This window comes from Microcebus murinus, chromosome 1, assembly GCF_040939455.1.
Source record: "Microcebus murinus isolate Inina chromosome 1, M.murinus_Inina_mat1.0, whole genome shotgun sequence".
Classification (NCBI taxonomy): Eukaryota; Metazoa; Chordata; class Mammalia; order Primates; family Cheirogaleidae; genus Microcebus; species Microcebus murinus.
Genome location: NC_134104.1, coordinates 102,053,652 through 102,078,810, shown reverse-complemented (window position 1 = coordinate 102,078,810; position 25,159 = coordinate 102,053,652). Strand labels below are relative to the sequence as shown.

General features: G+C 40.4%; 2 protein-coding genes across 3 annotated transcripts in view; one reads left to right on the top strand and one right to left on the bottom strand.

The window, feature by feature from the left end:
• VEPH1 (ventricular zone expressed PH domain containing 1) overlaps nucleotides 1–25,159 on the bottom strand; it is a 216,420-nt gene that overhangs the window by 139,848 nt on the left and 51,413 nt on the right. For both annotated transcript variants that reach the window (XM_012739772.2, XM_012739770.3), the window contains exon 5: nucleotides 8,362–8,528. In XM_012739772.2, the coding sequence (XP_012595226.1) occupies nucleotides 8,362–8,528 (167 nt within the window). The remainder of the gene's footprint in view (nucleotides 1–8,361; nucleotides 8,529–25,159) is intronic.
• Nucleotides 17,276–23,565, top strand: PTX3 (pentraxin 3). Its single transcript, XM_012739775.2, has 3 exons — nucleotides 17,276–17,520; nucleotides 17,970–18,371; nucleotides 22,297–23,565. The coding sequence occupies exons 1-3, from the start codon at nucleotides 17,388–17,390 to the stop codon at nucleotides 22,908–22,910; spliced, it is 1,149 nt and encodes a 382-aa protein (XP_012595229.1). The 5' UTR covers nucleotides 17,276–17,387; the 3' UTR covers nucleotides 22,911–23,565.

The following is a 25,159-nucleotide window of genomic DNA, read 5'->3' as shown; positions in this document are numbered from 1 at the left end:
TACAAAGATGAAACAGTTCATATTTAAAAATGTGGAATGAGATTACTGTTTTTTTCTTTTTTTGAGACAAAATCTCGCCCTACCATCTGGGCTAGCGTGCTATGGCACCAGCCTAGCTCACAGCAAACTCAAACCCCTGGGCTCAATTGATCCTCCTGCCTCAGCCTCCAGAGTAGCTAGTACTACAGGCACTTGCCACCACGCCCAGCTAGTTTTTCTATTTTTAGTAGAGTCTGGCTCTTGTTCAAGGTGGTCTTGAACTCCTGACCTCAAGGGATCCTCCCACTTTGGTCTCCCAGAGTGCTAGGATTACAGGCGTGAGCCACCGTGCCTGGCCATGGGGTCATTATGTTTGTCACATACTGACAAACAATTTAATGAATTGTTTTGTCTGCTAAAATAAAAGAATTATAAAGGGAAAGCTGTGGGAAGTGAACAATAAAAGTAAAAACGATTTGCTCATCCATATTTCTGCTACACTTCTTTTGTTTGTTGTGGGTTTGCTTTTTTTTATTTGTTACTTTTTTGGTAAGGAATACTTAAGTGTAGCTTCCAGTATTCAAGCAAAATCTAATGCCCAGCTCAATCTGCCCAAAGCTGAACTCATAATCTTCCCCCTGCAAAAAACCTGCTTCTCCCACCACTCCCTCTGGCCCCAAGTGTCTCCTTTCTCCATAAAACAGTACCATTATCCACCTGGCTACTCAAGCCAGAAATCTGGAAATCACCCTTCGCTACTGTTTGTCCCTTACAAGCCATACACAAACAATCACCAAGTCCTGTGATTCCATAACCCAAGTGTCCCACAGTTTTGTCCACTCCCCTCCATTTTTATTCATCTATCCATTCACTCATTCAAAAATATCGATGGAGTCCTTCCTATTTGCAAGGTGCTGCTGTAGCTAAGTCTGACAGGATTCCTGCCATCATGGACTAATCCACTGTCAAGTAAGGGAGACATTCAGTAAAAGAAATAGTTACATCAGAAATGCACAATTGGGGGGGAAATGGGCATTTATTGAAACCTTAAAATCTGTACCCCCATAATATGCCAAAATAAAAAAAAATTAAAAAATAAAAAAAAAAACTACCTTAAGCAAATAATCAGAGATGTGTAAAATGAAAAAAAAAAAAAGAAAGAAATGCACAATTATAAATTTTAATAAATACCATGTAGGAAACATGCAGGTATCTGTGAGAGACAGTCTCAAGGCCCTAATTTAGGCTGGTGGAGGAGGGGTAGCGGTCAGGGAAGGCCTCTCTTAGAGGGACATGAAGCTGATATTACTGACCCAGCCATCCTGCATTTAGGTTATTCCAACAGGCTCCTAATGGGTCTACCCGCCTTCAGTCTTGCCTTTCTAATCCTTTCTCCCCCTGTGGCCAAAATGGTGTCCTTGCTCTTCTTAAAACCTTTCAGTCGCTTGCTCTTGCTGTCGAGACAGAAACTTATCTCACCTTCTCTGACCTGACTCCTCTCCCTCTTCCCGCACTCAACCCCCTCACCCACCCATTCCACCCTCCCCCCATCCAGACCCCACCGTATGTCACACTTCAACAATGCTGAATTCTTAAAACATCTTCTTGCTCTGCTAAGCTTTCTCTTGCACCTGGGATTTTACTCACGTGATTCACTCTGCCTGGAATTCTTGTTTTCCCCATTTTGCTAGAGTAACTCCTAATTATTCTTGAGGCCTTAGATGAATTGTTATTTCCTTTAAAAGTCATTCCTTTAAAAGCCAACTCTTCCCCTCTTTCCTCTCAGTCTAGTGCCTCTGCTGAAGCTCCTGTTGGGCCCTAAGTGGCTCTGAGAGGGTCCTTCTCCTACTTCCTTCATCTTGCTGGTGTAGATGTCTGCTTTTCAGGCTGGACCGAGAGCTCTACAAGGTCAAGCAACATATCTATTTTGTAGGCCATTGTAAACCCAATGCCTAGCAGAGAGCCTGGCCAGAGGCGAGTTAATTAGTATTTAAGGAACAAGTCAAAGAAAGGAGATTTTAAATGACTTTACAGGGTGTCATTTGAATAAAATATGTCTCCCCTACCCCATAGTAGTTGAAGAGTTAGTTGTATGTAATGTCTAAACACATGTACTGTCATGTGTCATATACAACATGACTAACAGGGATATAAATAGGAAAGTTTCAAGACAACTAAAATTACCCTACATATATATTCAGACTTTGTATTCATATCTAGTACTTTTGGAGGAAAGCACAGGGCTAGTTTATGGTAAATGGCACATACGAATGGCCAGTTCTATAAATGCTGCCTGTGCATTCGGGAGCGATTGTATGTCCCCAGGAGAAGCCGTGAGAGGTCCCTGGCACATACAGCAGAAGTGTCAGCCAGCTGCTCTGGGTGAGGGCAACATATTTAACTTGAGTTTTTTAGAATGGAAAATGCTTATACATTTCCTTCCTCATTCTAAAAAATTCCATTTCCCAGCCCTTACTCTTCAGGTCCTATTCCTGGAACACCAAGGTCTCTGCGACATGTGCTTCTAGTCATGCTGATTTTATTTTTCAATTTAAATTCCAGCCATACATTCCAAGCCACACAGCGTGTGTTTTATCTGTCACCCCATAAAGGAAAGGAAAGGAAAGGAAAGGAAAGGAAAGGAAAGGAAAGGAAAGGAAAGGAAAGGAAAGGAAAACAGGAAGAGTGTGTGAGTGAAGGATGAAAGGAGGAAGGAAGGGAGGGAGGGAGGGAGGGAGGGAGCAACAAGAAATCAAGAAAGCAGGAAGGCTCACTTGCTTAAGGCAAATATATACACCTGAGCACAGTTTAATGGCTAAAAGGAGGAAAGAGAAGCCCTGAATAATGTAAAGTAAGTAATAACCATTTTATAAATTAAACACAAGTTGATTACTTTACTCTGATTTCCTAATAGCCCAGAGTTTGTCATGATGGTGATAGAAAAGATAGATATTTCTTACATTTTATCACATACATGAAAGAAAAGTGGTGTTTTGGGCCTTAGATAGATTATTCTTGTGTTTTTGTTTTTGTTTTTTTTTTTTGAGACAGAGTCTCGCTTTGTTGCCCAGGCTAGAGTGAGTGCCATGGCGTCAGCCTAGCTCACAGCACCTAAAACTCCTGGGCTCAAGCAATCCTGCTGCCTTAGCCTCCCGAGTAGCTGGGAGTACAGGCATGCACCACCATGCCCGGCTAATTTTTTCTATATATATTAGTTAGCCAATTAATTTCTTTCTATTTGTAGTAGAGATGGGGGTCTCGCTTTTGCTCAGGCTGGTTTTGAACTTCTAACCTTGAGCAATCCGCCCACCTCGGCCTCCCAGAGTGCTAGGATTACAGGCATGAGCCACTACACCTGGCCTGATAGATTATTCTTGGATTAGAAGGAGTTTTATTTTCTAAACACAGGGCATTTCCTTAGGCTGATGTCTTCAGTGCTGCCTCATTGGGATCTAGCTTCATGTCTCAGGGAAAGCCTTGTCTTTGCTGAGAGCAGAGTAGCCACTAAGACGACCTAGATGGTTTGCAGAGAGAAGCTGCAATCCCATCCCATGGACTGCTGGAAGAGCTGCTGAACTGGCCTCCACGCCAGACACTCCTTGAGACCTGAGACTCCTCCACTTGAGACTCCTCAAGTCTCTCTCCCTTCTGTTTAGCTTCCTTGCTGACACCAGAGTCATCATTCCCACAGTCCAATCTGCTCATCTCAAGTTTCTCTTCAAGACTTTCAAAGATTTCTCATGGCCCATGGCGTTCCCAATGCCATGGCATTCCAGGGTCTTCAGTGATGGGCCTATGTGCAGTTTTCTCCTCCATGACCCAGCTACATGACACTGACCATCCACAGTGGCTGGCACATGGACAGAAATCTCATACTTTCAAATCTGATCTCAGGTATCTCTGCTTCTGGGAAGCCTTGTCTCCAGCTCATCCCAATACATGCAGGACCTGGAGCTAGAGTAAAAGCAGAGGCCCCACACTATACACCCAAATATTCAGCAGCCATGTAAAATGGCTATCCTCCTACCTGACAAATGTACTTGATAACAACCTGGGATGCTTGACTTGAATTTAGAAATTTTGGCTTGGTAGAGGGGTAGAGGGAATAGAGAAAGATGCTCTCCACCACTCATTCCTTGCCCCACCCCTTCTCTTCTTTTCCTACTCTTGGCTTTGCCCTGCATGTGAACACCCAGCCCACATATGCATGCTCCTCTAGGCCACCCTCAGGAATATGGGGTCAGCTGTTGGCACAGCTTACTCTCAGGAGAACAGACCCAGGAACCAGCCTTTACAAGCCAGGAAGCAAACTGAGGTACCTAGGAAAGGAATTCCAAAGTTCTAGGTACCCAAACTTAGTTAGCAGCCAAGGAGTGACTGGGAATCAGGGCACAAGTAGAGAAAGTCAGGACAGAATCCTCTAAAGCAAGTAGCCCAGGGCAGGGCCCCAGCCTTGACTTCTCTGGTCTTTCCTGAGCAGAATTAGTCACTTTCTCTTCTGTGCTCCTATGACAGACTGTTCACAGGTTTAGCATTTTGTCCTTGAAGTTTTATGGATACATCTCCCCTGGCCATCTAAAAACAGTGCCACAAATTAATGGTAGTAAATGACATTTAAATTCTTATGTATGGAATAAAAGATAGAGTGAATATACACACACACTCACACTTTCTCTTCTACTAGTCCTCAGGCCCAATTTTCTCTTTTAGTTAGTTTAGTTAGCATTAAGAATCTATTAATCTCTAGAAATCTACAAAATGCTGCTCTCATTTACTACTTATTCCCATCATACTGAGAAATATCATGTGTTCCAAAACCCACGGTTCTGCTCCAAAGACTGCTCCAAAACAGTCTATATACTCTAGCATGCCATCTTCTTAATGTTCTGTAAATGATGTCTTCTTTTAAGTAAATACCAAAAGTGACCTCTGAGTGTTGTCAGCCTGGTGATGCTGTGTTAGGTGCTGTAGGATTAGGTATGTGAATAGGAATGCACTATACTGATGAGAAAAACATCCTAGAAAATGACTCTTTCCTCTAGGGACCAGATCACAAAAGCAGTCCCTTTGGGTCTGAGCATCCATCAGCGGAGGGCTGCCCTTGCCACCTTCTGTCACTCATTGCTGTGTGCTTGGGGCTAGAAGTCCACATCCCGGGGATAATAACAGATGTGCTCATCGCTGTTACTAAATTCTGTTCTTTTAGTTGGCCGGATTACAGCATGGTTATGGCAGCCAAGAATACAGAATTGATTCTCATAAAGGCCACTTGGAAAATTGACCACCCAGCCTTTTCCTATAAAAATCCTGAGGATCCTGAGGATTCTCTGGAGGTACCAACTCCAAATCACTAATCTGGTACTGCCTCCCTCTATTTGGGAAACATAGTTTTCTGAAAAGTGGGATGCCCAGAGGGCAACGACACAGGAAGGGGATTCACATGGTCACCTAGCCATATCCTGGAGCTCACAGATACGTGGATGTTAAAGCTACACAACCTTTGCAACCTCATGGACTAGTCAGCTTCATGTAGAGAAATATTTCTTTCAAGGGTTAACTGTTGACCGTCCATCTCTGAAGAGCCTTGCTATCACTGGTTACAGAGGGTGGGTAGTGAGAAGGGCTTTCAAGAAAATATGGAACATTCTTGTATGCTGCCCTCGCTGGGGAACTCACTCAGTTCACTTTTGAGTTACACAGCATCTGTGTAACAGCTTTTGTGCAGAATAAAATTTCCACTTCAATTCAAATTTCACAGGGTCAAAAACCTCCTTATTCAGCTCCTTATTTCATCCTCAATGAAATTAACTACACTTAAATGGAAAGCTGCATTCTGCATTTCTGGTTGTTGCCACTTATTTCACTCTCCTCTCTCAATAAACCCTTTCTCCATAGTTCTTCCTGCTCTCCTTGCCCACTGCCTACTTTAGGAAGGGGCGAGGGAGGAGGTGAATCAGGCATTTTCGTATCTCACTGCCTGTGGCGGTGGTTCCCCTGTTTCAGCTTCTTCCTGCCGGTTATGATCCTGGCATGGTGGAGTCTGTTCACATCACTATAGTTGCTTCCTAAACCCTAGCCTCTTCATTCTGAGATCCACACTCAGCATCCACAGTAGCTGTGAGACTCTGTGTTCACCCTCCCCTCCTCATTCTATTCATTCTCCTGCTTCTCTTGTCTAGCTCACCCTCTGACTGTCCTCTCTCCCTCTCCTTCTGATATATCCTCTGGAACTCCCTTTTGCTCCACAAACCACAGCTGTATAGCCTCCATTCTTTACTGAGTTGAGGTCAAAGATTTTACTGCTGGAATTAGACTGGATTTGTGTTGCAGCTTGTTCTTGCCTGTCTGGCTTTTGGAATGTGACCTACCTGGTGTCAGGCCCAGAATGTCTCTAGAGGACAGTTTTAGGGAGGGTGGACTGGCCATAACAGCCAGTGGGAGACATGGCCATTGCCCACATGAAGATTGGAGGGGAGATAGACGAGGCAGGTGTGACAAGCCACCTTACTGCGTCACTCAGTACTAGCACTGTTCTCAACCTCTCCAAACTCTGGCTTCTCCATTTATAAAACAAAAGGCTGTTGTGAGGATTAAGTGAGATAATGTCTGTATACAACACCTACACAGTGCCTGGCACATGGTATGAGCTCAGTCACCATTAGTGCCTTTTGCCCACTCTACCCCCAAACCCACTGGAGCCAGCACTGGGAGAACTAGTCCCCTGTACCCTTCTCAAGTGGAAGCTGCTCCGTGACTTCTCCAGGCCAAGAGAGGAGGCAGTTGGGAGTCAGAGGGCCTGGTTTCAAAGTCGTGGAGCTGTCTTACCCTTTACTACCTGTGTGACTGTGGTCAACCTCTGAGGGCAACCATTTTGGCTGATGTAAAATGAAGAATAACTGACATATCATAGAGTTATTGGTATGACAAAAGAGCTATTAGATGTAAAAAAAAAAAGTCCTTTGTGAATGACCAAGATCTTTGCAAATAGTACTAATACTAACTCATCTGTGTAAAGAAATACTCATGAAGGGATTTGTGTGCCAGCTACTATGCTGGGCAGTGGGGACACGGTGGTGGACAAAACAGTTCTCATGTCTTAAGCATTTGTATTCCCTCAAGGTGGTCCTGAAAGAGAGACCAGAACAGACAAATTCATCACAATGTGAAATTTGCCATGGTGGGGACTAGGGGAAAGAAGGAGGCTGAGAGGATTTCTGGCAACAGAGTGCCATCTAGGCTGTTGTCTAAAGGACTGGAATAGTCAGCCAAGAGAGGGTGGCAGTGGTGAGGGATGAACATTCCAGGTGGAGAATATAGCCTGTGTGCCTGGGAGAGAGTGCCCATCAGTGAGTCCCGGGACTGTAGTTGTTCAAGGTGCTGGGGCTAGAGGGGCCCTTTGAGGCCAGGTAGTAATCAGAGGCCTGTGTTTTTTTTTTTTTTTTTTAAGACAGAATCTCACTCTGTTGCTGTTGCCCCGGCTAGAGTGCTGTGGTGTCAGCCTAGCTCCCAGCAACCTCAAACTCCTGGGCTCAAGTGATCCTCCTGCCTCAACTGGGACTACAGGCATGCACCACGATGCCCGGCTCATTTTTTTCTATGTATTTTTAGTTGTCCAGCTAATTTCTTTCTCTATTTTTAGTAGAGATGGGGTCTCGCTCTTGATCAGACTGGTCTCGAACTCCTGAGCTCAAATGATCCACCCTCCTCGGCCTCCCAGAATGCTAGGATTACAGGCATGAGCCACCACGCCGGGCCAGAGGTCGGTTTTAAATGGCTTCATCAGCCCTCTCCTGAGTCTCTGGGCAGCCGCAGAAGGGCTATATCCAGGGGTCTGATAAGACCTCTTTGAATCTTTTTATTGAATTCCTACTATGTGCCCAGCACTATGCTAAGGAGTATGTATGAATATGTAGACATGAGGCTTGTGCACCTCAAGGAATTTACAGTGCACTGAACGAGACGCACATGCAAAAATAATGACAATATATTGTTTCCAGGAAACAACAAAGAAGCATACTGGGAACACAGAGGTGCCCAGGCCTCTGCCCGAGCTCTGGCCTTGCTGTTCAATGTGTGGTCCCTGGAGGAGCAGCAGCAGCACCACTTGGGCACTTGTAAAAAAGATAGAATTAAGGTCCTCACCCCAGGTCTACTGAACCAAAATCTCTGGGGGTGAGGCTCAGGCATTGACCTGTCTTCCTGGTCTCATCTCCTGAAGCCTCCTGTGAAGCGTGTTTTCCAGTGTCCAGGGCTCCCAACCTGTGTCACCTGCACAAAACTATGCATTCCTCCGGGTCTGGCCCTGATGCTGCTCCCTTTGTGGGACTTCATGGCACCTGCTTCCCCCTAAGGCAGAATTTACATATATAATGTACTTTTTACCTCCACTTGTTTTCTCTTTGCTGCTACATGCAAAAGCCGTAGTAGATGGTACTGTTCTGCTTGGCCCAGCTGAGACATCAAGGCCAGGAGTTCTGTCAGGTGTCTGTTAATTGGCTGAGGCTGCTTTTCATACACAGCAGGTAGCACCCTCAACAACATGACATTACCTGTTGAAGGAACAATAAAAGGAATGATGACTTTATCAGTCTGTGAGCAATAGAAATAACATTTCTATTGTCAATGCAACAACCCTGGCACTTACACATTAAATAGCACAGACTGATGGCCAAGCCTTCTGCTAAAAATATCACTAAAGCATAATATAAACTGATTTCATAAAAGAAAATATTTTATGATATGATCAGCATCATTATTTAATGAAAAATTTTCCTGAGTAACACACCATGGGGATAGAGGGACTTTGACAGTAACCAGACTGCACCCTTAAAAGGAAACAGTTCCGATAAAGAATTCCTGATGAGAAACAACATTTGGATGATTAAATAAAAATTAAGCAGTGCCATAAGCATGAACCTAAATGAAACTGAACCAAAAAAAAAAAAAGTGCACAGGAATATATTCACATTCCTGAGAGATGTGGAAGCATAATTTAGACCACGAACTTACAGAAAATATGCCTCATTTTTATCAATAGTTTTAAAAGTTTACAATGCAAATTTAAATCCCCAATTTCTACACTATTTCTAGGGAAGTTTAGGCTTAGCTTGTTTGTCACACGTGATTTGCTTCAAAGACACGTATAGACAACTGGATTTTAAAATGGCAAAACCTCAAGAAAAAATATTACATTAGCTATAGGAATTTATCTGCAAACAACATATGGGCAACATCTGCTTATCACTTTATGGTATGGATTTTTTTCCCCTCAAAATCCTCTCAAGTACTTAAATGTCTCAGGGGAATTGGTTTTTAGGGATTTCTTGAACAAGGATTTCTTTGACTCTCTTTACTTTTACTTTAAATCTGGCTTTGTATATAGAAGACATACACAGAAAGAATTGAATAAGGAGGAGTTATACATATGTGTAGTGGCAACATGTCTAAATAAAAAAGACATTTAGAAATGACTCTTAAGGAATGAAGGCCAGGACTTTCAGAATATCAATATCTAAATTTAATGAGAGGGTGATTTTGAATAAAATTGAACATATTTGGGTGACAATAAACAATGAGAATTGCTTTTTCTACATGTGGTTCCTGCAATTAGTCTCAAATAGGTTTTAGTCACATGCCCACACAGTACAAGATGGTGAGAATACTTCAGATTTTCTTTCAAAAAAGTTATGTTCATCAGTATTTATTTTCAACAATTTAACTTTCAACAATTCATATTGTTTGTTTTCTGCTTATATTTACTAAGAGCTTCTATTTAAAGGATCAGGAATTTTTGTACAGAACATGTTAGACCATAGAACTTAGTCATGTGGGTATACTGATGAACTGCTGAAAAAGGTGACATTAAATGGGACAGTCGTTGCACTCTAAGACAGGAAACTGCTGTAAGGCTTTTTGGCACAACACTCACCAGAGTCCCTAGGAGTCTTGAAGGAGAAAATACCAGATTAGTCATTTTCAGCTGACTTCAATTTCAATCAAATAATACAAAAATAAATGCGGAAGAACTTTTTTTGAATTAGAAACTGATGAACACACCAGGGTGTAGAAATCTTATAAATTTCACTCGTAACTAATACAGTCTTTTTAATTATGAAATATTTCAAGCCATTTGACAAATGTAGGCAATAACATAAGGAATATTTGTGTGCTTGCCAACCAGCTTTGTCAAAACTTAACCTTGAAAATAGTACTCCATGGTATACATATACCACATTTTATTAATCCATTCTTGGAAAAACAAGCACCAGATATATTCTCCAGCAAACTGGTATTAACTGAGTAGCATCTAAGTGGACACACAGGTGCTACAGTAATAGGGCATTGGGGAGGGGGGAGGGGGGAGGGGGGCGGGTATATACATACATAATGAGTGAGATGTGCACCATCTGGGGGATGGTCATGATGGAGACTCAGACTTTTGGGGGGAGGGGGGGAAATGGGCATTTATTGAAACCTTAAAATCTGTACCCCCATAATATGCCAAAAAAAAAAAAAAAAAAAAAACACAAAACTTAACCTTGTGCCGTAGTAACTTCCCTTCCCATTCATTTCCTTTTCTCCCCAGAGGCAACCATCACCCCGAAGGTAGTACTTATTGTCTTCATAGGTGTTTCTACACTTTAATTACATGTGTATCAATAAACATCTTATAGTGTTGTTTTCCCTGCTTTAAAATTTTATATAAATAGTATCATACTGTACATATCCTTTGCAACGTATTTTTTTCTCATTCAATTTTTTTTTGTTTTTGAGACAGAGTCTCTGTTGCCCGGGCTAGAGTGCTGTGGCATCAGCCTAGCTCACAGCAACCTCAAACTCCTGGGCTCAAGCTATCCTCCCGCCTCAGCCTCCAGAGTAGCTGGGACTACAGGCATGCGCCACCATGCCCAGCTAATTTTTTCTATATATTTTTAGTTGGCCAGTTAATTTCTTTCCATTTTTAGTAGAGACGGAGTCTCACTCTTGCTCAGGCTGGTCTCCACTCCTGGCCTCCAGCGATCCTCCTGCCTCCGCCTCGGCCTCCCAGAGTGCTAGGATTACAGGTGTGAGTCACCACACCCAGCCTCTCATTCAATGTCATGCTGAAGTTTTATCTCTAAGAAGCTCCCCTTCATTTATTCTCACAGCTGTATGGTATTCCAATGTATAAATACGCAACAATTTATTCATATACTCCATGGTTGAAAGACATTATATTATTGATATTATTATTTGCTTTTACCAATAGTGCTAAAGTTGGTGCTATACCTCTTTATGCGTAAGTGATAGATATTCCCTAGGACAGTGTTTCTGAGTTTCATGTGCTTAGAAATCACCTGGCCATCTTGTTAAAACATAGATGCTGATTCACCTGGTTGGAGGCAGGACTTGAGAATATGAATTTCTAACAAGCTCTCAGGTGATGCTGATGGTCTCTGGACCACACAATTAAGTAGCAAAGCAGTGGATATGTTCCTGGGAGATGAATTTCTAGATGTTCCAAAATTTCTTTGTGAAGTGGTTGTTTTAGTTTTCTTATAGCTGCCATAAGAAATTATTGCAATTGTTATTAGTGGCCTGAAGTTACACATATTTATTATTTTATATTTCTGCAGTTCAGAAGTCTGATAAGAGTATCACTAAGTTAAAATCAAGTTGTTGGCAGGGCTGGGTTCCTTCCTGAAGCCTCTAGGAGAGAATCTGTTTCCTTTTCCAGCTTTTAGAGGACACTTAAACATTTCCTGGTTGGTGGCTTCTTCCTTCATCTTCACAGCCAGAAACATGGCATCTTTCTGATCCTTTTTCTGTTGTCACCTCCCTCCCTCTGATTCTCTCTTCTGCCTCTCTTCCACTTTTAAAGACTCTTATGATTACACTGGGCCCACCAGAGTAATGCAGGATTATCTCACTATCTTGTATAGCAACCTTATCCTATTTGAAATGCAATATGACATAATATGTTCACAGGTTCTGGGGGACTATTATTCTGCCTACCGCCAAGATTGTAACAATTCACACTCTCACCAGCAGCACGAGTGTTTCTGTTGCTCCACATTCTTGCTAACAGTCTTGATAGACATTGGTTTTTTGCTAATCTGATGGGGTGTAAGATGGTATCTCATGTTTTTGTTTGTTTTAATTTTTATTTCCTTAATTTCTTGTGAGGCTGAGCATTCATTTTACATATATTTACATGTCACTTCCTCTCTTGTGATTGGGCCATTTATATACTTTGCCCTTTTCTACTGAGATGCTAACTTTCTTCTTATTAATTTGCAGAAATTTTTTATTTTTTTCTGCAAACTATGTTTTTTGTTGGCTTCTCAATTTTAAATTATAATCTTAAAATAGTTGATTTTTTTCTAATTTTTTACTTTATAGTTTATGTTTTTTGTTATTGAAAAATCTTTCCATACTCTAGGTTCATAAAAGCATTCTCCTATATTTTCTCCTTAAATCAATATGGTTTGTTTCTTGGTATTTATCTTTAACCCATCTGGAATTTACTTCTGTCCCTATAAGAAAGGAATCTAATTATATTTTTTTCTTTGAGCATAAATAGTTGTTCCAGCACCATTTATTGAGGAGTCAATTGTTACTCTTCTGATTTGCAACACCTCTTTCATATATTAGGATTTCCTAATTTTAATTTCTATTTCTGGACATCTACCTATCCATTCATCAATACCACATTTTCTTAATTATAACAACTTTACAATAAATAATTATAACTCATGGGGCAAATTTCCTTACTTCTACTTCTTCGAATTACTCTTGGCTGCTCTATACAAATTTTAGTATCAGTCTGTTAATTAACTTCCTTGAAAAACCAGGCTGGGATTTTTTTTTTTCCATATTGAATATATAGACTAATTTGGGATGATTGACATCTTCGTAAAATTTAGTCTTCCTATTCATTCAAGAACATGATTTATCTTTCTCTGTGTAGATCTTTTTTATGTTTTTCAATAGTGTTGTGATTAGCTGTGCCTTATGCATTTTATGTTAAATTGATGCTGTTGCTACTGTAAATGAAAAATTTCAAAAAAATTTTAACTTAACATGCAAATGTTAAAAAAAGCAATAGATTCTTGTATGTTGATTTAAAATCCAACAAAACTTGCTCAGTTCTTTTATTAATTCTTTTGAGTCCCTTAGGTTTTCTGTATATAGGTGATCAATTCATGATGATTGATAATAACTTTGTTTCTTTCTTTCTATCCTATTCCTTGCGTTTTTTTCTTCTTGTGTCCTCATATCCTACTTTACTGGCTAGGACCTCCAATACATACTTTGACAAATAGAACCAGTGTTTACAGGTATCCAGTGTTATTCCTGTTTTGAAATCCACTTCGATACGAGCCTCGACTATAGTTGATAGCCACAGATCAACGCGCACAGCCAAGCGTCGACTTTAGCCAACAGCTGTGATATGACTTTTCTAATTTTTCATTTATCAAAATAAAATTGTGAACATTTAAAAATAATGTAATGAAAACATATATGTATATGTTACTTATTCTGATTTACATTACAAGTAAAGCTGCCTGTAAAATAAAACAAGCTTTCAGTGCTTTAAAGCTTTCCTCATCACACAAGAGCAAAACGGATTCGTCGTCAATGCACAGCACAAACTATGAGTGCCGGCTGTGGGCAAGGTTTCCGGGCCAGTGAGCGCCAAACTGAAGTGGTTATTAAAGAATATGTTTCCAAGGATTTTTAATTACATATATATCTGTTTCTATAGGTTTTATGTTTATATTTATCAGTTTAAGTAAGTTCCTGTTTGCTCTCTAGTTTGATCATTAATAAGTGTTGAATTTTACCATGTGCTTCTTCTCATTTGTTGACATGATCATATGATTCTTTTCCTTTAAACTGTTAATGTAATTCTAACATTTAATCAATTTTGCAGTAATGAAATAAACATAATGTATTTTATGTATTATTAATGAGTTTGAAAAAAATGAGTTTGGCGAATATTAAGAGCTTTTGCATCTATGTTCTTAAATAAGACTGGCTGCAATTTTCCTTTCTTATACTGTCCTTGTCTCTTTTTGGTATCACATTCACTAGACATATAAAAAGAATTTACTGCATTCCTGCACACTCTATTCTCAGAAGGAGTTTATATAAGATGGGGATTATGTGTTCCTTGAGTGTTTGGTAGAACATGGTATCAAACCATCTGGGCAGTGCTTTATATATTTCAAAACATCAAACTTTAAATTATGTAGTTTAAGTTTCTGTATCCTTTTATCCTTTAGCAGGTTTCTTTTTTTTTGGCATTTGAATGATCAGTCATGACAGGATGGACTTATCAGTTATATTAAAATCTCTCTCCATGATTATGGATTTGTCAATTTCTTATAATTCTGCCAATCTTTGGTACATATTTTTGAAACTATGTTACTAGATAGTTCTGAGATATCTTCCTGTTAAAGTGTTTCTTTTATCATAATTTAATTATCCCCTTTTGCCTAAGTCTATTTTTGACTAATATTATTATCTCTATGCTAGCACTTCCTTGGTATGTTCTTCTCATACTCTCCTTTTACTTTTTTTACTTTCCACATTTCTATTTTGTTATGTTTTATGTATAGCTCTTATAAGTGACAGGTAGCTGGGTTTTTAAAAGTATTGCTATCTGATTATCTTTGTCTCTTAACTGGAAACTGTGTTTCATTAACATTTGTGGTTATTATTGGCATATTTGGATTTATTTTTATAACATTACATTTTGCTTATTTTGCTTTGTGATTTTCTTTCCTCCTTCATTGCTTTCTATTGAGATCAAGTTTTTTTTAATTCCCTCTATTTCTCTTATTTGGATGTCTATTTCCTTTTGGGTTTTGGTGGTTGTCCTTAAAATTACAACAGACATTCTTTTTTTTTTTTTTGAGACAAAGTCTCACTCTGTCACCCAGGCTAGAGTGCAGTGGCATCACCATAGCTCACTACAGCCTTGAACTCCTGGGCTCAAGAGATCCTCCTGTCTCAGCCTCCCAGGTAGCTGGGACTCCAGGTGCATACCAAAATACTCCACTAATTTTTAAATTTTTTTGTAGAGATGGGATCATGCTATTACCTAGGCTGATTTTGAACTCCTGACTTTAAGCGTCTGAGGCTCCCAAAATGCTAGGATTACAGGCATAAGCCACCGCACCTGTCCAACAAACATTCTTGAACAAAGCAAAATTAATTAATTTCTATTATCCTCCTGAAGAATGAAAGGATTTTAGAGTACTTTTACTGAACATAGAAGGAGTACATTTTGACTTATTTTCTTATATCTGTCTTCCAGTTCATTAATATTCTCTTTAGCTTTGCCTAATTTGCCATTCAATCCATTTCTGAGCTTTTTAAAATTCTAACTTTTTAAAAAAAATTCTAGAAGTTATATTTGGTTATTTTTTTAAAAATCTACCTAGACTTTCTGATGTCTTCTTCTTATTTTTTTCTCATATTTCCAGTTACTTCTTTTAGATCTTAAATCATTTTAACATACTTATTGTCTAGTTTTTAGCTAATATTTTAAATACATGAATGAGTTGTGGAGGGGCATCTAATCCTTTTTGGTCTCTGCTGATTCTCATTTATGATGGCCTGTTTCCTTGTATGTTTAAATATCTTTGATTGTGAGTTCATTTTTTACTATGGCAGATGGTATATATTTAAATTCCAAATATGTGTAAGGGCAGGGCCAAAGTCACAAACTCTTAGAGATCTCATAGAGTTCAGTCAAAAAGAAACATGATTGCTTCCTATTTTCTTGTGCTAGGGCAGAGAGTCGAATTATACCTAGTGAAATCCAATATATAACCCTTTGAGAGCCCTGGTTTTAGTGAAGTTCTCACTTCTAACTCCCTACCCTGAGCCTAAGCTTTGGTCCCACATGGCCATCAACGTGTGGTGGTGATAGAACTTATAACCCTACACCTCTTTGCCCCCTCCAGAGTAGCCCTAGCATCCACCCTAGCATCCACTCATGGACTTACTGTTCTGTTTTTTTTTTTTTTTTTTGAGACAGAGTCTCACTTTGTTGTCCAGGCTAGAGTGAGTGCCGTGGCGTCAGCCTAGCTCACAGCAACCTCAAACTCCTGGGCTCGAGTGATCCTCCTGCCTCAGCCTCCCGAGTAGCTGGGACTACAGGCATGCGCCACCATGCCCAGCTAATTTTTTTTTTTATATATATATATCAGTTGGCCAATTAATTTCTTTCTATTTATAGTAGAGACGGGGGTCTCGCTCTTGCTCAGGCTGGTTTTGAACTCCTGACCTTGAGCAATCCGCCCGCCTCGGCCTCCCAAGAGCTAGGATTACAGGCGTGAGCCACAGCGCCCGGCCTTGTTCTGTTTTTGATTTCCTCTCTTTGGTCCCCAGATATTTCCCTTACTTTATTGGGAGCTCATCAGTACCTTTTACATTTTTATTGTTAAAATGTATATATACTTCTAGGTGCTGCTTTGCACAGGACAGTTTTCAGCTGATACAGACCTCTAAATTATTGTTAGAAGCAGAAATCCCTAAATTTACTTTTGTGACATGATCCTTGCCTCTAAGCCTCATAGAATAATATAATATCCACATAATGCCAGATTATGAAAAGAAGCATACCAAAAATCAGTTTATTCCTTTTCCCCAGCTCTTTCCCATTTTAGGTTTACCCAGTTGTACTATGTTGTTTGTCATTAAAAAGGTGTGCTTATAAAAGTACAAAAATAAATAAATAAATAAATAAAAATAAAAGTACAGTTGCAACTCCAGGATTAAAGACAAGATAACTCAGAATGGACCTGGCTTCTAGGGTCACAGATATTCTTAATATGTTGGTTTATCTTGGAATCAGAGTCATTTTCACAGCTTAGACCTGTAAAACAGTGTACAAAGGAAAAGTGAAAAAAAAAATTTTTTTTCCGAACATACAGGGTTGTGAAATAAGGGCTCACACAAAATGCTGAAATGATGATCTGCCTTCACACCTCAGAGCTGGGTAAATGAATCTCTCCCCCTACCCACTGGGCCTTTACCCCCCATTGTTTCCAATTCAAGTTATAACAGCTAATCCTCAACAGGACACTGGAAGCCCAGTTTCCTCTTTCCCCTCTGACCCTCCTCCAATTAATCTGAGGCAGTGTAAACCTTTACGGTTTAATATTGTGTAACTTCCACTTCTCCCTCGCCCTCCCACCCAGCCCCTTCCCCCGCAAATTCAGGGGAACTCCCATTACCGCAGTGCCACCAGCATTACTCATTCATCCCCATTCAGGCTTTCCCCAGCATTTATTAAGGGCTCTCAGCCCCTGCCTCTCACTCTCCCTCTCCTCGGCTCCAACTCAGCTCACTCGAGAGCCTCTTGCCTCTTCCCCTCCTGCCGGTTGTGGAAAGAACTCTGCCTCTTTCCAGCGATGTATCTCCTTGGGATTCTGTTTTGTGCTCTCTGGTCCGCGGTGTTGGCCGAGAACTCGGATGATTACGAGCTCATGTACGTGAATTTGGACAATGAAATAGACAATGGACTCCATCCCACCACCGAGGACCGTAAGTCCCTTTTAACTGTTTCTCTGCTAACCCTAACTGCATATCCACCTCTTTTAGTCCAAATAATATAGGTATACTTTGTGGCCAACGAAGCAGGCTAAAAACTATAGTTTGTTTTGCAAAAGTAGGAAGCACTTGAGGAGAGAGGGAGGTTTCAAAAAGTTATTTCTGTAACATACATAATGCGTTGAACCATATGAAATGGCCGATATTCGACTGTTTCGAGTTACATAAAGGGCAATTTCATACAGTACGACTTAGTCTGTACCTGCACGAGTAGTTTCTGTGTCATTTTTTGAGACATTTACACGTTGCCTTTCGGAGGTGTCCTTAAAGGGAAGGAGGATGCTGGGGACGGGCATCCAGACCCGGGGGGTCAGCTTTCACAAAGCGCATCCGCGGAAGGGAAGGCCTGGGTGGGCTGGTAACGTGTGTGTCCCGCGCCCTAGCCACGCCGTGCGACTGCAGTCGGGAGCACTCCGAGTGGGACAAGCTCTTCATCATGCTGGAGAACTCGCAGATGAGGGAAGGCATGCTGCTGCAGGCCACGGACGACGTCCTGCGGGGCGAGCTGCAGAAGCTGCGGGCGGAGCTGGGCCGGCTGGCGGGCAGCCTGGCGAGACAGTGCGCGCCGGCGGCCCCCGAGGAGGCCAGGCTGGCCCCGGCGCTGGACGAGCTGCTGCGGGCGAGTCGCGACGCGGGCCGCAGGCTGGCGCTCCTGGAGCGCGCCGAGGCGCTGCGCCCGGAGGAGGCGGGGCGCGCCCTGGGCGCGGTGCTGGCCGAGCTGCGGCAGACGCGAGCCGACCTGCGCGCCGTGCAGGACTGGGCGGCCCGGCGCCGGCTGCCCGCAGGTAAGAAAGCCGAGCGAGCCGGGGCCTCCCCCTGCGGCTTTGTTCCGCGAGCGCGTAGCGGCGAGCCAAGGCAGGCAGCCTTCTAGGAGAAGCTTTAACCGGGAAACGCGCGCATGGACCTCTATTTCTGCATGCGCGGTCACAGAGCTCAGACACACCATACAAGGCGGGAAAATTGGCTTTTAAAAAAAGTATTCCTTAGTTCTGAGGGACCCCAAAGAAAGCTGTGGACATAACGGTCACAATCTTGAAATAGAAATGCAGGGGCCCTAACACCTGATCCGACCAGGCGTTGCAGCAGTTCCACCGGCCCGTTATAACCGTGACCCCTCTCTCTGCCCAGCTTCCCTCCGTTAGGGATTTCCACGTCTTCTAATTTTATCCTGCCTCCGTCTTTAGAAGAGCTCTGGTTTCCCGCGCTATTTTAGGGCCCCTCGGCCAGCCTCTCCTCCCCTCCCATTAGGAGCAAGAGGCTTGAGGCTGAATTTGATCTCTGGTTCAGCGGAATTCCTCAGGGGTCTCCCAGCCCCTGGGTCTGTGGAATTAGGCTGACAGTGGAGGTGGGACGGTGTGCAGTTTGGGTCTCAACGTGGAACAGTCGGGTGTAGGAGCCGCGTAAGCGACTCCAGCCCGACCCCAGGGATTCAGAGAATGGGGCCGAACAGGAGAGAGAGACTGTTCCAACCAGATGCAACTTGCCAAAGTCCCATGTGACACTCCATGAATCTCCAAACGTGTTCCCAAAATAATACATTTTAAAGATGGTTAGTTAAAAGAAAGAAATAGAAGATTTGGAGCCAAGTATTACTCCTTTACAAGCCAAAATTTCTAAGAAATGGTGGTGTGAGAATTACTTTGGATTATATTAGAAAATGAGTGTCTTGGGTAAGAAAATATAACTTACACTTTTTCTGAAAATCTCAGAAACAGAAAACAAGCACAATGCCATTCTTCCGTATATTTCCAGTAAAACAACTCTTACAGGATGGGGTAAAGGGAGGAATCATAAGCATGTTTGAGAGCATATTTCATGTAAAGTTACAGTAACCATACCAGAATATTAGTCTTTTCTAAATATTTGAGATCTGTTTATCAGTACAGAGCACATTTCCTTAAATATTAAATAGGGCTTCAGAGGAGAACAAGCATAAAATCAAATATACAGTAGTAGATCCTTAATGTAATAGGAGATAAATTATAATTCTGCAGGGATTTTAATGGATGTGATTTTTTGTTTTGCAAACCATGTAAAGTCATTGTGCATATAATGTACCTGAAAAACTGAAGAATTACCCTAATTTTTATCTTCACCTCTGCATATTAGTTGGAGCAGAAGAGGGATGTATTTCTGAGTTCTAAGATGTTCATTCTTATTACAGCCAATAATACATTTATCCACATGCTTTGATTTCTTCTCTCTTGGTCTCCTGCCAGCTTGGCTCCTAAGGGATTCCTAATCATTCTGTTGTCAGCCTCCTAAGAACCTGGTTTTAATTTTGTTTGGTCTTTGATAATATAATCAGAAAAACCTATTAGTTAAAAGTCATTTCATGAGACAGTTCCTGACATTTTAAAGAGGCATCAAGAGCCTCAATCACTGGTCCCCAAAAGAAGACCACAAAAAATTGCCAGCATGCAGTTCCACTTCATGAACTCACATGGCCAGTGCAGCCCATAGAGAGATGCTGAGTCTCTGAGATGCAATCAAGAAATGCTTTGGAATGCAATCCTGACTGCCTGGGCTTATTTAAACAGGAAATCATTTAATTAGATTGCAGTGGGTGCCCTCTTGAACACTACTGAAACTTCATAGAGAATATCTCTATGAAGATATCTCTATCTCTAGAATATCTCTATGAGATATCTCATTTGAGAATATCTCAAATGCCCATGGATATGGTGAATTTTTGTTCAATGATTTTTACTTAATTAACATAGCTAGGAAAAAATGGATCTAGCAATTTCATTTGAAAAAAGAATCAATGCCTCATGAAAAGATTAATTTTTAAAAAATCTTAAAAAATTCAAATTATTCAGTGAAAAGGTTAATACCAAAGAATAACAAGACCCGTTTTGTGCTTTACTATTATACTTACTTTTATATGATTTTCTGAATCTCACTATTTTCTTTGGCTATTACTAAAGGATAAAGTCCACATCTGTTTAATGTTTTCAGGACAGAGCCTAACCCTGAGCCACTTGTAAGAGTTCAGCATGGTTTACCACACTTTACATGGATGTTTGGTTTCTGCAAGTTCCGTCTCTTCACCAGCTAGTCTTTAAATGCTCTGGTAGTTTGCTTTTCAAAGCAATCTTATGGAAAATCCTTAGGCTGTATAATGTGAATACTTAGGCCTAATTTAGTTTTTTTTTTAAAAAAACCCTTTTTTTAATAAAATAAAATTCGTATTTTTTTAAATTTTTTTGACAGGACTTTTTTATTTCAGCATATTATGGGGTTACAAATTAAAATTCTTATTATTTATCTTGGCAAAATAATATATGTATAAAATAACACAGAGCTAACCTGTTAAAAGTTTTAGCACCATCATTTTACAGACATACCAAAAGATCTTATTTCAGCATCTCCAGTTCCCCAACTAGCCATGTTGCCTTGAGATGCACAGAGGTGGAAGCTTACTGAACTTTCCCTCCCAAGTCTGAAAGTCTCCTCCTTCTAAGTGCTCTTTAGCAGAAATATGTTTTCCAACCAGGCCTTTGGGAGAATTTACTCCTTTTAAAGTTTTTCTATTACTGCTTAAATAGTGTTTATAAGCATGTGGGCAAAGTAAGAATTTTTAAGTATATCCTTGGTCAACCCAGTTCTTCTTAAGTGCTACATATACTTGTTTCTTAAAGACTTGCAGACTATTAGAAGGCTTTTGTAGACAACACTAAACCCTGGAAGATTATGGTGCTCATCCAAAGCTGCCCAGCTCATTAGTAGTAAAACAAACTGAACTCTAGCCCTCCTAACTAAATCCGGAGGTTCTATTATAAAGAGACAGAGATGTGTGCTGGTTAAGGGTGTGTAGTCTGCAACCAGCAACCACATTGCACAAGTTCAAACTCCAGTTTTACTACTTATCAGCTATGTAAATATAGATAAGTTACTTTTGCCTCAGTTTTTTCATCTGTAAAATGGGAATAAAAAGACTATCTCTCACGGTTGTTATGAGTATTAAAATGACATATAAAGGCATATAATGACATATAAATGAAATATAAATCACATAGTAGAATAGTATATGGTACATAATGAGCACCCAGTGTTAGTCATTATTATACATTGCTCCCTTTCAAAGGTAGTTTTCTAAAAACTCTGCAAAGTTTACAAATACCTGAGAACATGTGGCATATTAAAATGTATTCTACAATAGGATCAACTATTCTAGAATTTTGTTGCAAAATTTATGTTAATAATAGCTAAATGGAATGAACTAGGTCCATTGAATTTCATAGTTATATTATTTTAGGAGCTTGGTGGAGACAAGCACAGAGAACCAGGTTGGGCTCTAAATTCTTGGAAATTATAGAATCATTGTTTGACATTAACTCATGGTGATTCAACTTTTTTTTAAAAAAAAGCAGTAACAAAGCAATATGCTAATTGCGAGGGGAAGTACTCATGGGGTTTTTATTATTTTGTGGGTTTGGACTAGTTGACTCTTTCTTTCTTCTATTTGCATGCCTTCTCCATTTAGATTCTTCACTGAATAAGACAATTGGCTTTCCTTGTTCTCATTTTCTTTGCTCTACAGAGATTACACTTGAGGCCCCTTAAGTTATCATATTAATATAATGTTGCATATAATTTTCAATTGTAGTCATTAAAATGCTTATGTTAAAACAACTAACTTCCAGAATAATTCTGAATGCGTTTATATTTCTTCTCATCTTCTTCTCACTTTCTTGGTACTTCTAGGTTGTGAAACAGCTATTTTATTCCCAATGCGTTCCAAGAAGATTTTTGGAAGCGTGCATCCAGTGAGACCAATGCAGCTTGAGTCTTTTAGTGCCTGCATTTGGGTCAAAGCAACAGATGTATTAAACAAGACTATCCTGTTTTCCTACGGCACAAAGAAGAATCCATATGAGATCCAGCTATACCTCAGCTATCAGTCCATAGTGTTTGTGGTGGGTGGAGAGGAGAACAAATTGGTTGCTGATACTGTGGTTTCCTTGGGAAGGTGGACCCACCTGTGTGGCACCTGGAATTCAGAGAAAGGGCTCACATCCTTGTGGGTAAATAGTGAACTGGTGGCTACCACTGTCGAGATGGCCAGAGGTCACATTGTTCCAGAGGGAGGAATCCTGCAGATTGGCCAAGAAAAGAATGGCTGCTGTGTGGGCCATAGCTTTGATGAAACATTAGCCTTTTCTGGAAGAATCACGGGCTTCAATATCTGGGATCATGTTCTCAGCAATGAAGAGATAAGAGAGACTGGAGGAGCGGAGTCTTGTCATATCCGGGGCAATGTTGTTGGGTGGGGAGTCACAGAGATTCAGCCACATGGAGGAGCTCAGTATGTTTTATAAGTGTTGTGAAATTCTACTTGAAGCCAAAGAAAGAAACTAACATTTTAAATATATGCCAGTTGGGATGTTCTAAAAACCTCAATGCATAATAAGAACACTTGAGATTAATGAAGGAGAGAGTTGAGATCAATCTTTATTTATCTTGGCAAAATACTGAATAAACAGTTGAAAGGAACACATTGGAGAAAGCTTTTGGGAATTTTGTTACTAGACTTTATGCCATGGTGCTTTCAAATTAATACTGTGTCAGATAAACTCTCAAATAATTTAAAAGGACTGTATTGTCGAACAGAAGGACAATTGTTTTACTTTTCTTTGGTTAATTTTGTTTGGCCAGAGAAGAATTTTATATTGAAATAGTAACAAAAAAAGATTTGTTGTCCATTGTTCATTGTTATTGGTATGTACCTTATTACAAAAAATGATGGTTAAAAACATATTTATACTACAAGATGACTTAACAAATATAAATGTAGGTTATGTGTTATAATCAAATGCCACTCTTTTGAGAAAATAGATGTATAAGTTATATTGTAAAATGGGTTCGTATTAATTTTATTAAGACTATTTTTGTAAAGCTCTACTGTAAATAAAATGTTTTATAAAACTAGCTCATGTCATCTAATTATAAATGTAAGAGATGTTTTGGAGCAAACCCACACCTTTTTCATCTAAAGTAGGCAATTAGCTTTCAGAGACTATCATATAAATAGCAATAGTTAATATTGTTAGAAATAAACTACAGTATTGTGTTAAGCTTTGTCTTATAAATCATAAGCAAGACATATGATCTTGGCCAAATCAATTCATCTCTTTGGGTTTTAGTTTTCTTAACTGAGAAATCAAAGAATTGAGAAATAATGATGTCTAGATCTCTTCCAATTTGATGATTCCAGGAGCTTATACAACTTTCTGTGCTGTATAACATGAAAAAAAAAAAAACATCAAACATGATTCATAACAGTTCACCAGATATACACGATGCTTGCAAGCAATGGCTTAGGACTGTTATTTGGGAGATCTAAATATCTGGAAAAGAAAATAAAAGCACAGCCCATTTTCTTACTCATGAAGGGGAGGTCAAGCCCCTTCACACTGTAGATGAGCAGTAAGTCTTCTCCACCACATTCGGGTTCTCCTGGACATTCTATGCAAGGGGTGGTAGAGGGGCCTTACAAAGCCGCTTCTAAAATATGGTAGAATCCAGGAATGATGTGGCCTCCTAAAGATAGGCCCTGGATAACCATAGGTCATTTCCTGTTCATAAGATTTGGAGAATAGGGCCAGGATTAATTCTATAACTAACTAGCTGGGTATCCTCAGTTACGTTTGTAACTAACTAGCTGGTTGTCAGACAAGTTGCTTAACTCTTCTGGTTCTTCTCAGTAAAAGGAGAAGATTAGACTCTTAGTGACTTTTGGCAATATAATTCTGTAAATCTAATAATTCTTGAGGTTGCTCATGGTATAAGTACAGCTTCATTCCACTTGTGAGACTCACGAAACCAGGCTGATGAGTCTCTAAGAAAATCACTGGTAGTTATGAGCTGATAGGCCAGTCTCAGACTGTTGGAGATTACATAATTCAAGGTCGTAGGCACACTGGGCACATGCAAAGTCCCTGTTCTGCCATCATCTACACTAGTGTTCCCCAACCTTTTTGGCACCAGGGACTGGTTTCATGGAGGACAATTTTTCCACAGACATGGAGTGGTGAGAGGCACAGCTCAGCGGGGGAGGCAGAGCTCAGGTGGTGATGGCAGTGATGGGGAGTGGCTGTAAATACAGATGAAGCTTCCCATGCTCAGTGCTGCTCACCTCCTGCTGTGCGGCACCTTGATTCCTAAGTCTCATGGGAGACAATTTTCCATGGATGGGGGTGGAGGTGAGGGGGTGAAAATGGGCGTCCATGGCCCAGGGGTTGGGGAGCACAGGTTTACAACACTTGAACTCTCGGCCAGAAGAAGAAAAACTGAACCCGAACTTTGGCAGAAAATTAAGCATATTTTCAATTCCTTTCCACCTCTCAGCATGAGTTGTATCTGTTTAAGAGACCACAGATGATGCAGGCCAAGATAAATGCAAACTCATATGCTTACAGAATTAAATGTAAGGAAACTTAAGTTTTTGTCTTTTTTAGTAATTACATGTTGAGGTTAAAGAAGAAACAGAAGAAAATAATTTTTGGGTTATAAAAATAGAAATTTCATCTGCTCTTGCAGTAAGTTTACATCGGTGTTCAAGGGACTC

Bases quoted from the DNA above. Each gene is read 5' to 3' on its own strand.
- PTX3 (XM_012739775.2), top strand. From the start codon at position 17,388: ATGTATCTCCTTGGGATTCTGTTTTGTGCTCTCTGGTCCGCGGTGTTG. The intron at 17,521-17,969 runs GTAAGTCCCTTT...CCCGCGCCCTAG, and splicing joins CCATCCCACCACCGAGGACC to CCACGCCGTGCGACTGCAGT. The intron at 18,372-22,296 runs GTAAGAAAGCCG...TGGTACTTCTAG, and splicing joins CCGGCGCCGGCTGCCCGCAG to GTTGTGAAACAGCTATTTTA.